This window comes from Syngnathus leptorhynchus, chromosome 20, assembly GCF_054491065.1.
Source record: "Syngnathus leptorhynchus isolate UIUO chromosome 20, UIUO_Slep, whole genome shotgun sequence".
NCBI classification, from domain to species: domain Eukaryota; kingdom Metazoa; phylum Chordata; class Actinopteri; order Syngnathiformes; family Syngnathidae; genus Syngnathus; species Syngnathus leptorhynchus.
Window position 1 is genome coordinate 4,652,661 of NC_141214.1, and position 15,689 is coordinate 4,668,349.

The 15,689-nt window shown below is 40.7% G+C and overlaps 1 protein-coding gene across 1 annotated transcript in view; it reads left to right on the forward strand.

The window, feature by feature from the left end:
- csmd2 (CUB and Sushi multiple domains 2) overlaps positions 1-15,689 on the forward strand; it is a 148,983-nt gene that overhangs the window by 60,409 nt on the left and 72,885 nt on the right. The window contains exon 6 of the mRNA XM_085900693.1: positions 1,343-1,416. Coding sequence (XP_085756819.1) covers positions 1,353-1,416 — 64 coding nt within the window. The 5' untranslated portion in view covers positions 1,343-1,352. The remainder of the gene's footprint in view (positions 1-1,342; positions 1,417-15,689) is intronic.

Consider the following 15,689-nt stretch of genomic DNA (forward strand, 5'->3'; position numbering starts at 1 on the left):
ATTAAATGAAATCTGACGTTCCCCTTTTCACATTGTCACTTTGTGAGTTAATTTAGTTGAAACAGCGCTTTCTCATGAGAATTTTGTTTCAAGTCATAGAAAAAGATGAATTGGATTTTAAATGTACTATGTCAGCAACATGAGTTAATCATATATTTGATTATATTTTATTCTTATATTTTCTACGTTTCCGTCTTTATCTGTTTCCGCCAGCCCTGTTGCTTAAAGTAACAAACTATTTGACGTTCTTTTAAAGTTGCAATGATTACTTTTGTCTTTGATCCACTTTGATGCAAAAAAAAGAATGAAAAACTTGCAGCTACTGTCATTCAACACCAAACCCCTTCAGCATTTTTTGGTTTCTATTTTTCGAAACTACCAACATAAAGCGAATCGTTTCACAGTTTATTCCAAGTCGCTATCTTTTTTTTTTTTTTTCCATAATGAGGAAAGCTAATGAGATCCACTTTATCTTCAGTTCTGACCCAATGTCCCATCCTCCACATAAATAAGATGAAGAAAAGGCAGTTTGAGCTTTCTAATTTCAGTCAAATTAGGTTTAATGTTCAACCCAGCGTGAATCCAGGCCTCTATTGGATCAATGACCTCCGAGCCTGGGTAATCTGTGGCGTTGATGGCTCCACCTCATTGATCATTATGCCAGCATTAACTAATCAAACCCAAATACGGTAAACAAACAAGCAAAAAGAGACATACCCAGAAGTTTGGTCCTTCAGGAAAAGAGGCAAAATGATGCCAAGAAAAATATATAAACTGAAATCCTTTTTGGAAGAGAATATCAAATCATAAGATTGCTCAATATTTCACTGGCTTGATGAAATATGCATTGTAGCCCAGAATGGAGAAGGAAGGAAAAAAAATGCAATGATTTGGATGCATAATGTATGAGAGAGGTCCGTTGGCAAAAAAAAAAAATGACACTGCACCGTTGAATAATCACTATTCCATCGCCACTGCAGCACAGTGAGATGCCATCACGTGTGCATTTTTTTATGACTTTTATTATTTTTGTTTTTGTTTTCTTTTGTTTTTATTTTTTTAATTACTTTCATTCTTTTTATTAGATGTTGGTGAATGTACTGAGACCATTTTGCAATAATTCAATGTAATTTTTAAGGCTAAAACTACATTTGGGAAATATTTAAAATTAGAATGTAACATTGTTTTTTTACGCTATGCGCAGGAAAGGAGCGTAATTTGATGTAGCAGGTTTATCCTTGGGCGAGGCCGTGTTCCGGGACGTGTTTCCTTCCCGAGTACTATTCAATGTTTTACTAGAGTGACTCTTCACTGTCTGATTTCAACTCTGCTTCTCCCACAGAGCTGGATGAATGAACTTGTCTTGTCGTTGCTTCCTGGAAGTTGGAGCCACCCGCATAAACCGCCGCAGGACCGGTAAGGTGAGCTTCCCGCTGCTCGCGCAGTCAGCCCTCCCCATAGGCAACTAAATGGGAACATCTTTTCAAGTGACCTTTTGATAAGTCGAAATATTGCAGTGATGAGGCATTGGCCGGCATGTTAACCTTCAAATTCACACAAAAGACTCAATGCCGTCTGCAAACTTCTGAGCGGGGGAAATCATTTCTAACTCGTGTTTCGTGCCAGCTCTGATATTTTTTGTGCATATATTTTGTGATCTGTGTGACATTAGCGGGACTGAGATGTGCCTCATTGACATTCATGTATTCATTTGATGTCATACTGTCAAAAATCTGAAAACACTTGAGGGCAAAGGCAGGCAGAAAAGGGTGAGAAATGAAAGGATGGCGAATTATTGATTGATTATCCTCACCGATGCCAATTGGCTTTGTAGTGTTATCCTGCAGCCACTTGTGCACATGTCTGTGGGAGTGATTAGCTCAATGTGTACACTCTTGTGAGTCCTTGCCTCCCTGCCTGCGGTGTGTGAGTGTTTGTGGATGACAGAGTAAAAAAGAGCTCATAAATATCCATGTGTGTGCATGGCAACACAACACTGCATCACTGACATTCAAATAAAACATAATACATGATTACATGTAAAAAAAAATATAGTCCTTTTACGGTGTCACTTTTATAGATGGAGAAAAATAGGACTCACCTGTTTGCACTTACTCAATATGAGTTAAAAACAATCTTTTTTGTGTGTGTGTGTGTGTGTGTGTGTGTGTGTGTGTGTGTGTGTGTGTGTGTGTGTGTGTGTGTGTGTGTGTGTGTGTGTGTGTGTGTGTGTGTGTGTGTGTGTGTGTGTGTGTGTGTGTTGTTGTTGACCTGACTGTAAATTGTATATTGCATCATCGTTAGAGCTTTTTATTTAGCAGCTCTCATGTGACTAAAAGGCCAATGCAAAGGCCTGAAAGACAATGCAAAGGCGTGAAAGAGTTGAAAAGAGAGTCAGCAGTTCTCCAAATGAGATGTCAAAAAAAAAAAAAAATGAAAAGATCATTGTAAAAAGCCCAAACCTTTTTAACCCATGTTGTGTTCCCAAAGTGGCACTGCCGAACCACAAAATGCTGCAATAGTCACCCAAACGCACATCGGCACGGTGCAATTTGAAACAAACCCTCGCCCTGGTGGTTGTTACGTATTTTGATTCATCTCCGGCTTCTTTTACTCTGATGCCCGTGGCACCACGGTTCTAAGGAGAAAGTCATGCTGGTGCCTAGTTGCTATATTATTCCTTATTATTATGCTCATTGATATTCTCCTCAGTACCGAGTCAATGATGAAAAGTAAGTACAAGTTCTGTACTCGTATTCCGCAGTTATGCAGTAATAGTGCGTATGTTCATTTATGAGTGGCATTGGTCCAGAGTAGTCATTAATATGCACATATGATAAGAAAATGTTATTTGCTATTTGCATATAGTAGTCACCCAAGGATCTAATGATTGTATAAAACCTATTATTATTCTTATTTTTTTCTTTTTAGCTATAAGAAATTAGTCAGTTGGAGTAGTCGGTGAGTAAGTCACGAATAGGCACCCCCCCAGCAAATTATACACACAGACAAAAAACGTTTTTCAAAGGTGATTAGGGAGGTTTATATAATCTGGAAATTGCAGTACATTATGTACAATTTAATGCTTAGGTTTCAAAATTCATACTTTTACTAAAATTGCCCCCTTTCACTTGTCCGTAAGCATCATGAGTCATAATCATCATAAAAATGTCCCGTCTGCATTTGGCGATTATTTTTCGTTGATTATGCCCTTTCACTTTAAGGGATGCTCCAAAACTTAGAAGAAAATAACAAATTAAGGTTTTGCGCTGTATTTGATGTCTTGCTCTTATTTTGCATCTTGATGTGAACCTTGAAGTGATGCTTTTTTTGAGAAAACTTTGTAAAATCCTTTTTACTTGTGGGAGAGGATTAAATTCCATCGGCACAATGGAGGTGAAGAGGCCTTTTTTTTCCACTTTTTGGGGAGGATAGAAAAGACTTTGGATAAGCATCAAGACCAATGGCGCTGCATATTACGAATCATCTTTTCTTCAACTCTGGATGGCAGAGAACTTTCTTCAACCCAACCAGGACAAAGCTGAAATTTGACTCATCGGTCCCAAATCCCGGAACGAGGAAACTCAATGTCTTCAAATCCTTCAACACAGGTGAAAAAAGTTCAGTTTTGCTCCATAGATTAAAAATATAACAACATAGCCTATTCTTCATACTTTAATGCATGTTTTTACCATCATTTTGATTAAATGTGTATTTCTTACAATCATAACTGAATCCAGGAGCGCGTCTTTAGAATTTAATTTGATTTATTTGTGCGGCTTACTGATTTATAATTTTGAAGGGGAAAAATGTTACTTTGTGATAAATGTATCATACAAGATGATTTTGAACTACTCCTTCTTGCTCACTCCACAGTTAGTCCATAAGGTAGCCTCGACTTCCCATCTCCATTTCTCACTTGCAGGAAGAAGAATGTGGAAAAAACCAACATGTGTGGCGCTAAGGGAATACAATGATGGAGACCAAACCGACTGAGTAGGAGGAGAAGTGAAGAATGATCCCCGATCGTCCTTGTCTTATGAGGAGAATCCATCAAGAGTGACACCAGGACAAATAACATTTGTGCAGCACATGTGAGACTTATATTTAGCATGATGGTTTTTTTTTTTTGCTTTCCTTCCAGAAATAGTTGAATTTCATATAATAAATTGTATTATAGACAGGCAGCAGTTATTGGAGTAAAAATAAGATTCAGTGGAAGATTGAGTCCCATCTGCACACTCACAAAAGTGAAAGTCACACATTGGAAGAGGCTGTAAAATTAATGTGGAGGTGAATATGGCTTTTATCGAATTTATGATCATGGATTGAAAGAATTACAAATTCGTCTCATGTTACAAAAATGCTAAATAAAATATATATTAAGCAAACCAATCAGGATCATTTGATTGGAAATTACTGTCATTTTGTATTTCAACTTGACTGAATTATTTTAGATTACATTTTTTTTCCGAAATACCTTTTTGTTACTCTCAAATAGACGTCATATGCTAAATCTTGGAATTAAATTTGTTTGATGGGCCAGGTTCTAATTTGTAACTGAGGGTAAAAAGAGATTAAATAAAGTGTACAAGTGATTGAACATTGAAAAGAGCCAGAAGGTGGAGACAAAAAAGTACAAGTAAGTAATTTACCCGCGGAACAAAACTGTGGAAATCAATGCTTAGCTAGTTTAAAAGACAAGCGAGTGTCGATGAGGTGGAGATTGAAGGTATTTCTTTGGCAAATTGCACGGAAGCTTGTACAGAAGCAACCCCGATGAATAAATGAAGAGAAAAAGCTCCCTCAACCGACTGCGTATTCAGATATAGAACGGGAAGTAAAGTGCAAAAAAAAAAAAAATGTAGTTGGGAAAATCCATTTGCGAAAATTGCTTCCGCAAAACACCTACGCTGCACTATCATGAAAAAAGTATCCTAACGCCAATTGTCATCCTGTCACCCCGAGTGCGGGGTGGTGTGCTGCACTTACGTCATCACTTTGCTACTATCTCAACCGTGCTGTTTCTATGATGGAACCATTTTAGATTTGATCCAGAAAACTCGAACCTAGCCAAAACAAATCTTCAACACTTGGCAGGTTGCTGTTGACTCTGTGGCAATGCGTGACAACTAATTCCTTCAAACAGATTATGTTAATTTGTGCAGTAAAACTCTCTCTGCTTGTATCAAAAAAATCTAGCAGCTGCTATTTCTTTTCCCTCTATTGAAATATTAATGTGACATTTGAACAAGCCTTAGGCATTTGAAGGCCCGTGCCTAGGTTCATATATTTCGTCTCAAAACTATTGATTCATTGATTGAATCGTCCGCAATATAATCGTACAAACTCAAAACCAATCTCGATGTTTTGTTTTTTTATCGTAAAATTGACTCAATCGGGTATGATTAAGTTAAGTAAGTTACTTAAGTAAGTTAGTAAGTTTTTCATCACCTCTTAAGAAAATATCACAATATAAGAAAGTGTTAAATGGTGTCAGTGTTCAATTTGAGTTTAAGTCAGTAACATCGATATCCAAGATCAATATACGCAAACATCAACATGGAGTCATTTGCCACATGCTCGAGACCAAACCAACCTATGTAGCCTAGCAACAGCGCACGGAAAAGAGAGATGAATGTCAAGAGAGAGATATTTAGTCCGTCTCTGCCACTTAGTCATTTCCACAAACAGACGGTTTACATACGCAAGTTTAATTTCTCCAAACCGCCTCCACTCACGTTCCACTCAGGAATGTTTTGGCATTAGCCAAAGTTGCGACACCCTCATTGGTACTTTTATTTCGGCAGAGGACTCGTCCCCGATAGCGAGTGACAAATAAATTTTACCTGCCTCTGTTCAATACGATCCACCGCCATGGGCATCCCTTTTTTTGTACAAAATGTCTCCTAATACTTTCCTGTCAACAGCTTAGCCATAAAGAAATACTTTACAGTACAGGCAGTCTTGCTCTAAAACTGTCCCGCATTTCACGCTTCTACCGTATGCATCCTGTCAATGATCGTAACGATCATCAATTCATCTTTCCCCGGAATGTGTGAGCAGTGCAAGAAGTTGCAAAGTTGAAATCCCCGTCTTGTGCGACTGTTTATGATCACTGAGGTTAGAGGCCGTTGCACATTTCATTATCCTCCACGGCGCATTGCGGAAAACTAATCATAGCAGCCATATGCAAGAGGTGCAAATGACATTCAGTTTCACCAATGGACGTTCCGGACTATTAAACAGCAATTTCACAATTAGGCGTGAACACGTCTATGTTAAAATGACTTTCATTCCGCTGAGTGAATGACACATTGGTCATAGCTGAAACCGTTGATGTCGATGATCAATTATTATTGATGAAATAGAATTACCATCCGAATTGGGAAAAAGAAAATGCTAATTTGATTAATCCAAGAAATATTTTACAGCAAACTGTGTGTGTGTGTTTCTCATTTAGGTCAAAATAACCAATGGAATGATTATTTAACATTATATTGTTGCTTGTAAACTATTTTATATTACAATAGGGAGTCCACGTGGATTGGCACTGAGAGGCGCAGGTGGAGAGAGGGCAACAGTAAGCGAGGGAGAGAGAGAGAGAGAGAGAGAGGGAGGGAGCGAGAGAGAGCGAGAGGAGAGAGATGCTCTGCAGTCTGATCTTGGCGTCACACAGAGCTGAGGCAACGCTGTCAGACGCCACGTTGACCATCCTGGGAATAACTCCAATTTTTCTTCCACACATCAAGATTCCATCATTTCCCCACACAGATGCTGGGTGGAGAACTTTCGGGTTTTATTTTGCCGTTCCCGGATCACATGCTCCCATCGGCTCATTTCTATATGAACCTAGTTTAAGGTGGATTATCATGCCTGCAATTGGTGACTGTCTGGATGGAAATTTAGGAGCCGCGCGGCAAGCCGGTGGAGGACCGTTTTGCTTTTGACGTGCGTCGTGCCTCTCCGCGGAGCAGCCGAGCGATTGGCGTGATTTTTTTTTTTTTTTTTTTTTTACACGCGTGCGGAGTCGACGAGCTCTCACTTGCAGCGTATCATTTTGGCTTGGAGACCCCCCCCCCCTACTCTTCCACACACAACCCCTCCCCTTCCCCACACTCTCTTCTCCCCAGGTGTGAAATATATACCCCCGTTCATGCAGACTCGGTGCCTGCAAGACATGGTTCATACCAACTGCCAGATCCGAGCCTCCTCCATGCATTGGGATTTTTCTCAGCACCCACACCGAGTGAATCACCTCTTTCTGACCATCTGAGAACTATCCATACAGTGTAGACCCGGCGGAGGAAGCTTTGCCATGGACACCGCTTTGAGCCGGGACAGGGCAACGGGACCCGCGGAATGCCAGATAGGGGACAGCATTTGGATTTTGAAAGGGGGAGCCCGTCGGTGGAGCAGGGTGATGCTTGTGCTCTACATGTGGCTTCTGAGCGCGTCAGTAAAGGGTGAGTCCCCCGTAGAAGAGCTCAAGTCACGTCAAATGCGGCAGGCTTACACACACACACATTACCGATTCCGCCACCCGCAACCGCTGACTGAATGCAAATCAGCACCTTCATTAAGACGCATGAGGATGCGCCTTGTGAGGTTTGCCACTATAATGTGAGATGATTGCTCCATCAAGGGCTTTTCACACTACAGGGGTGTTTTGTGTAATGTGTATCAGCGATGTCATACATTAGACAGCTTTGGAAAAAAAAAAATGTGTTGCGTTTATATAAAGGAGTTGGCTGTTGCTGCCGTGTCTATTTTGGTAACTGTTGAATTGGAACAAGAGCCCCCACTCTCACAGTGAGAAGTGAAGCTGTAGGGAGTGCACTTGAAAAAGGAGTTGATGTAAATTTGACTGTACCCCCCCCAAAAAAAAATCAAAGCAAAGCTGCAGTGGGAGGGGGGGTGTCCAAAAAAAGAGTGCAAGCAGGCTTTCAGCATCCATAAGTGCATGTGCGCAGAGGGAGAGGGAAAGGGGGGGTGTATTTCTTTGAATCCTCCTTCGCCTTCCGACGTCAGAAGATCCCCCCACTTGTTTTTCCCCTCATACGCATTAATTTCTTATGCAGTTTTGTAGCCAAGCATTCAACAGATTTTGTTTTTAAATTACATAGCATGTTTCTTGGCTCTGATTTTTACAAACATCTATCTATTGGCTTCCTGGTTCCTAGATTGGATATTAAATTTATATTTTGCTAAGTGCTGAAGCCAGAGTGGATTTGATAGCAATCCACTGTGGCTCTCGCCCACTCAAACTTTTGGCACATAATCCACAAGTGAGTGGGACAGTGCTTGTTGAGCTTCAGTAGTTGATTGAAATATACTACATCCACCCACAAGGTGAGCAAATTTGTGTAATCAAGCTTGCTTTCATTTCATTTCTCACCCTCAATTCTTTGGAGAAAAGCAGAGAGTGCTTAGTCGCCTCTTCTAACACTTGGAGGTCAGTGCGTCTTGCGTCCCTGCATAGGAGCCACCGGCAGTTGCCCCGTCCCCCCATTAAGGGGCACCAGAACCCCACACTCTGCCGAGAAGTAGCGTAAAGAAAGGCCTCCTATATAGCTCATGTGTCCCGTCCCAGCATGGACTCAACGCATTGATTCAAACAAGCCAATATTCGTCATCTGTGGGCTGTTTGACAAGCGGCGCTTAACTCGCCTCAGGTGTATAAAAGGTATTCATTTATCAAACAGTGTGTGACTTTAAAACAACATTGTAGCCTCTGCGGGTGTCTCCCGAGAGGTGAGGAGATAGAGATGTGTCAAAGAGAGCTGGGAGCGATCAAAAACAACCTTCCCGGAGGACCTGTCGCTCAATAAGCGGTAATCAAGCTCAAAGCCACAGAGGAGAGAACCCTAGGGCGGTACGGGACAGAGGGAGGCTGAGTGACGATGACGTCTGCAGACTGTCTCTGACTCCAGAAAGGCATCATCACAGTTGTTTTTTTTTTCCATGTTGATGTGTTATGATGATGACGATGATGATGCAAGCTCGAGAAATGCAATGCAGGTTGGATGCTTCATTTTTATTTACTTTAGAACGTCATAGCATCAGTCAAAGTGCAACTGCAGTTTTGCTACAATGTGTGGCAATTTTAGACATGATCATCGTTAATTGGATAATACTCCCATTATTGACACAAAGGAAGGAAATGTACTTAGAATCCAAAGATGAGTTGAGTTGGAACAGAAGGATAACAGTGATTCATTTGCAGTGGGTTGCACAGGGTAGCAGTTGTTATGTATTTTCTTTCTTTTTTTATTCTTATTTTGACGTTGGCTTTTTAAACTTCAATGAGTTTTAGTTTTACAAAAGTTTTTTGTTTTAAATTTTTTTTTTATCAGTTTTTGTATTGGTTTGAGTTTTTGATTAAAAAAATAAACTAAAAAATAAATGGTCAATAAATAGGCTCATAAAGTAAAGTAAATGACAATTCTCAAATGATTTTTTGATCTTCCTTATACTGCAATACCAAAACAAATACTACTACAACACATGTTAGGGTCCCTGTAACTGATTATTTGAATTTACATTAGTTTCTATGGGAAGTAGTGCTACAGTTTTCATCCACGTCAGTTTTAGTCACATGTTTTGGAGCAGATTAATTGCCAAAACGAGGTTTAACTGTATTTAGCAAACGTTAATGCAGAACGCATTGCAAGTACAAGTCAATCGTGATTTCAACACCACGGACAGCGCCAGCAGCCAACAAGTCCACTAAGCAATTGCTGCTCGCTTTATCACAAACTGGCTCTTGAATTTGGGATTTTTTCCAATGTTTCCATGGCTTTGCACTCCCAATTAGACACAGTCACACTTTAGAAGCCTATTTGATAAGATCTGATCAGATTTCTGCCTCTAATTTCATACTAAATTAAGCAAATGTGAGTCATTTAAATTAAGGGAACATATGAGCGGAAGTGAACTGAAGGCAAATCTCGGTCAGACCTACTGATATGTCATACTTTTAGTATTATTAGTAACTACTTTTACTTTCATTAATCTTAGTTGCGGTATCAGGTCCATCATCAGAAATTACATGAATGTGACAGTGACTGATTATGTTATTAAAGTCATTGCGCAATTGATAATATCAACCCCCAAATTAAAACCTATTTATCATTGAGGCACACCATCGATATGGTCACCTGACTGAAAGGTTGCCAAGTTAGAAAACATCTGTGGCAGCTTTATGTTTTGCCCAGAAAATGTCATGGAGGCACGATCTGCTCTTGACCTCCCGGAAGACGTCTTGGCCCAACGCTCTCATATGCCGTCTGCATCTAACGCTACAATTGCTTCGTCTCACCTCTCTCCCACCTGTCCTCCTGCTACATTCAATCTCCAATCTGCCGCATGCTCCGTCGCCTCCCATCTTCCATCTGCTCTCCACGTTCACCGCTGAGCAATAAATGCAGGAAGGAAGCCGGGAAATGGTTAACCCAACATTTTTATTCAAAACTAGGCAGTGTCTTGAATACACAATGCGGGTGGGAAGGTGAGTGATGGTGATGATGAAGACAATGTGCCTTTGGAGTGTCAGGTGATTTTCCGCTGCATAGTAAATGATCAATTTGGAGCGCTTATTTGCTTATCAGTCATTAGGTACTCGCCTATTAGGACATACAAGAATAGTGTGTGTGTGTGTGTGTGTGTGTGTGTGTGTGTGTGTGTGTGTGTGTGTGTGTGTGTGTGTGTGTGTGTGTGTGTGTGTGTGTGTGTGTACGTTCTTGTTTATCCATACAAGCTATCACCTCACTTGACTCTCAGATGATTCAAGTGTCAAGCAGGCCTGTGAGTGTTTCCTCAAATTGTACTGTTTGACTATGACCAACCACCACCCTCTCTCACCCCTCCTCGCCACACTGTCATCTGTTCCCAGATGGTCCAAGCTCTGTTGTCGCGCTTTGTCACACAAATCTTAGCCACAACGGTGACTCACGCACTCGCAGTGGTTTACAAATTCATGCGCGCTCCCCACAATATTCCTAAATGTATTCATGTAGCCATTTGCTTCTATGCGCAGGCTCATTGACCTTTATACACACGCGCACACACACACAGTAAGTTCAAGGTTCGGAACTTAAAAGTCTGATTAAAGTGGCACTCAGTGAGAAGGCAGAACATCGCATACAAAATGTTCCTTAGCCGCTACCACCGCTAAGCACTTGGCTTTAATGCGGTAAAATATAGAAACAAAATATTCAATTTGATGCGCAATACTGGAAACAGGCAATTTTGTGTCTGAACAAGTCAGACGTTCAGTGACGGGAAACAAATGAAATAAAAGCTTTTTTCTTGGATCGTGGCAAGGCATTATTTTACATACATTACTTAGACGCGAATGCTATTTGTTAGCTTGTCTTTGCTTGTAGCTTTGTGTCCATTCCTTACTCTGAAGCAACTGTAGTAAAAGTTTCATGTACGATATTGTATTGCATTGTATTACATGACTTGACTGCATTCACCTCTGTGTTCTCCACTGTGCATTGATAACGGAATCCTACAATATGTTCACCTTTTCTCGCCCAATCTCCCGGTGGAGATGCTTGGTTGCTGCGGGCAGCTGGCTGATGTCAGCGTATGCGACCGTTGCAACCGCTCTGCAACTCCTTTCACACTTGAGAAAATTAATTCTCTACCTTAAGGTAAAAATAAGCTAGGCATGATTTTGATCCCCCCCCCCTCTTTTTCCCTCCTGATGCTGCTGTCACTATCAGACAAGGGAATTTTCTTGAAATCCTCCCATAAAAAAGGCTTGATGTAGATGCCCCGACTGTCTTGTAAAGACGCAACGCTTTCATTGACTTCCTGACTTTGGCTCCTCTTATCTGACTGTAATGATCCAGGAGATAGAAGATTAGATCCAGGGCAGGTAACTTGTCCTTGTCTTGTTACTTTCCCGCGCTGTTTCTCTTACTTCCAAGCTCGTCGCAATCTTGTCTGAGGTCTTTTTTTTTTTTTTTTTGGAGTGCTGATTGTTGAAAGAAAACGTGTTGCTTTTGTGGTCTGGTTGCATTATTTTCAAAGTGCGAGGTAGAGAAGGTGGAATTTGTTTACCTGAACACTCACAACTAAAGTGACTCTACAAAAAAAATATATATATTTTTGTTTAGAATCACATGGTGTATTTCAAATCAATCTACTCGAAAGCCAAATCCAAATAAGGATGTTTCCCTCAAACTAGGTATTGAGTTTAAACAGCATGTCTGGGCTCATGTAGCAGATTTTTTTTTCTACTTCTCTCACATACACACCACACGGAAGCCTTCTAGGGGGGCACTTGGTTCAGAATCGAAAGGTTAAAGCCATCCCCAAGTTGAAGTGAGCTGATTGATCGTGTGCTTCCCAGCCATCTCTCTGTGACAGATGGAATTGTCCTGCTAGGGCACTCATGACCCGGCCTTTGGATCCCATCTCCCTCTTGGGTTTCATATACTACAGTCAGGAGTGTCCTTGTTTACCCTCTCCTGCTGCTTATGTACAATGCATACATCAACTTGATCCAAATAAGTTTCCAGCTCCATGATGGGCTGAATGTAGCATCAATAGCAATGAACACTTGCAAATGAAGCTTCAGGATGATTCATGAACTCGTTGTTGTGCTTCTAGATGGCACTAGAAAAAGCTGAAAGCCCACCGACGCCATTTCCTTAAAACCCTCGCTTTAAACCCACATTGCTATCTAGAGGAGCCAAATAATACAGCAACTGGTTCATGAAGCAATTTTGAAGCTTCATTTTCACCATCACTACTTCATTTGGTTACTCTCATGCTTTTGTGCATCATTCTTTAGTTTTTATGAAATTCTGAAGGTCTATAGTCATTTTTTTGTTGAATTTGTAGCTTGTCTTTGTTGAATACTTTCTTAGTAAGCTGCACCTCAAGCATTTCCAGCATCATGTAGAAGGAGCCCCCCTTTTAAACTGAGCAATAATTCTAAAAACTAAATTTAATGACAAGCCAAATGAAGACTTGATAGTCATGACCGAGACCATAAACTCTGATAGGAAAATGTTTACTGCACCGACAAATCAATTGAGCTGTGTGGTCAGTTCCTCTATAGACTTCCATGCAATTAGACTGCACGGAAAGAATCCTGCTCCGAAGATCATAAGACTAATTTATGGATTAGCCACATGAAATAGTTCCCCTTAAGTGGACGCAGACACTTCTTTTGCAATTTCTGTCCGACTATAAGTCATTTCATTATCACCAAACTGATGATGCTAAAAGTGAAGGAAGTGAAAATGAGCTGCTAATTGACTTCCACGTTTAACTGAGGTGTCGCATCAAACGGTGCCGGCGTTGAAAACAAACGGCGAAATGTGCATTTGGTCTCATAAACGTGTGAGCGCAAAGTGTTAAGGCGGACTGCGGCAATAATAAAATATTGAAAGAAGGGATTTGTCTTTTTCGGTGTCGTCGCCATGGCAACAACATGCATCTTCAATGAAGGCAGCCGTTAATGAGGCTTCTTGAGCTGCACCATGCATTAAGCCTGTTTGTTTTTTTATTTTTCAAGAGGATTTGCAATTTGTTAACGTGATAATAAAGAAAACTCCCACAGAAGCGGGAGTCTTTGTGAAAGTACCATCAAGTCCAACATGCCTTTGACACTTAAAGAGGTTGTTTTTTTGCTTTTTATCATCTCTAAGCTTTGTGCGTGGGCTGCCAAGGAGTGTCGTTCTTCATTGTGGCACAAGATAAACATGATGCTGCTCAAGTGGAATAATAAGGAGAAACCTAATAGAAGGCTTCACAAAATTGAGGAATGGGCTTCTTGGCTGCTACTACTGGTTAGCAGGAAGCGATTACCCCCCCCCCCCCCACCATCCCGTCTCCATTTTCCTCTCAGTCTGATAGAACACATGCTCTATTGTGGATTATTTTTACCCGGCTATCTTTTTCTCATTAGCAGGTTTCTAAATTTGGTGTGATCATCTAGAGATGTTTCTTCAGTACCTGTTAGTGCAAAGTGGAAGTGTTTATAAAATGCAACTGGCATCAACGATGTGCTCGTGATTGCTTTCCAAGCACAATGCCAAGTATTGGATGCATGCCGTCTCTAGACTCCAAAGCAGTGGCAAGGGTGTTCTGTGAAGTGACAAATTATGCATCTTTATTTGGCAGCCTAATGGACAATTCTGGGCTTAGCCAGGAGAATGTTACCTGCCTGACTGCATTGTGGCCTGTTAAGTTTAGTGGGCAGATAAATTGCTGCAGGGCTTCCCAATTTGATCCAGTGAAGACATTTTAGATGTGAAACTCTTCTTTTTCAATCTCAAACTGCAGTCATCCTGCAAATATCTCACTGCTCACGAGTGACCTCAGTAGAGAACGGCAAAGCCCAAAATACCTTTGTTTATATTTTTTTTCTCTTTCAAACTCATTTACTCTCGCTGGCCTTTGTTGACCTTCGCATACGCAGCCGCTGTCGTTCACTTTCATTTCTTCCAGTCTGACACTTTTTTTTTTAAATTTTTTTATTACCTTCAGATGTTTCTCTCTATGAAACCTCCTGTCCTCTATATTTGACAATTTTAGCCATTTTCTAGGCTGCCTTCAACCTCTCGTTCTCCTCTGCTACTTCTCTCCTTCACCATGTCCTGATATAGCGCAGGAGAGTAAATTCATCAAATTGGCACAGCGAGCCGCAAAGCAAACACTATAGCTCTTGTCGCACACATAATAAACATACAAGTAAAAGCCCCGGAGTGCTTCTCGGGTAAGGTCACAGTTTTTCCCCTGTGCACTCATTTGGCAGAATGCACACTTGAGTTGCACAGTAGCTGTGAATTGTTGAAAGTTGACGTTCACACAGGTCGCTGAGTCAGCGTTTTTGCAACTTGGGGAAACTACTGTATGACATTCTACTTTGTAGCACAGCCAGGATTCATTTAATGGCAGATTATAAGGGCTGACTGCTGGCCAGGCGCTTCCCTTGAAATTTGCATGGAGGGTGGGGGGGTGGGGGGCTTCGGTGTAGGTCAGCATCCCCCAGCAGCTAATTTCATAATGCACCTTCAGGTGAAGTTTCAATTATTCATCCATGCCCCGAGTGCTGGTTCTGTTAATCAAAGCCTTTCGGCTTTCAAAGCAAGACAGAGTACTGTGGCGATGCCTCATTTTTTTTTAACACAGAAAAAAAATGGTATGAGCAGAATGTTTGTTGGATTTATTTTATTATGTTCTTTTTTTATTTACTAACCAATCTATAAAACAATAACTGATGCCCTGACTGAATTTTGAGTTAAAGAGGATTACCATATTTTTTACATTCAAAATTCTCCACAGATAAGACCCAAAGCTAGAGTCAAATCCAAAACGTCTCTCCTGTGAGCTGGAGCCAAATGCACCTTTGTGCCATCCATGGAATTGCTCCAAGTCATCTATTTTGCATATTATTAAAGATAAATTGACCTTATTTTCTTTTCTATCCCCGCTTTGTAGTCATTCATCAAGCGTTGACTTCTCAGCAAAGAATAAAGTTCCTGCCGTCAGATAAGTGACGAAGTGGCTAATTTGAAAGCACTTACTTTCTTTTAATGTCAATATCGTGTGTCAGTATCGATTCTAAAATCGGCCACTTGGCACGTGTGCTCACACTGTGAAATATCATTATTATACTTATTTAATTTATTCTTCCTCCTGCCTAATCCATCTTGTAATTGGAA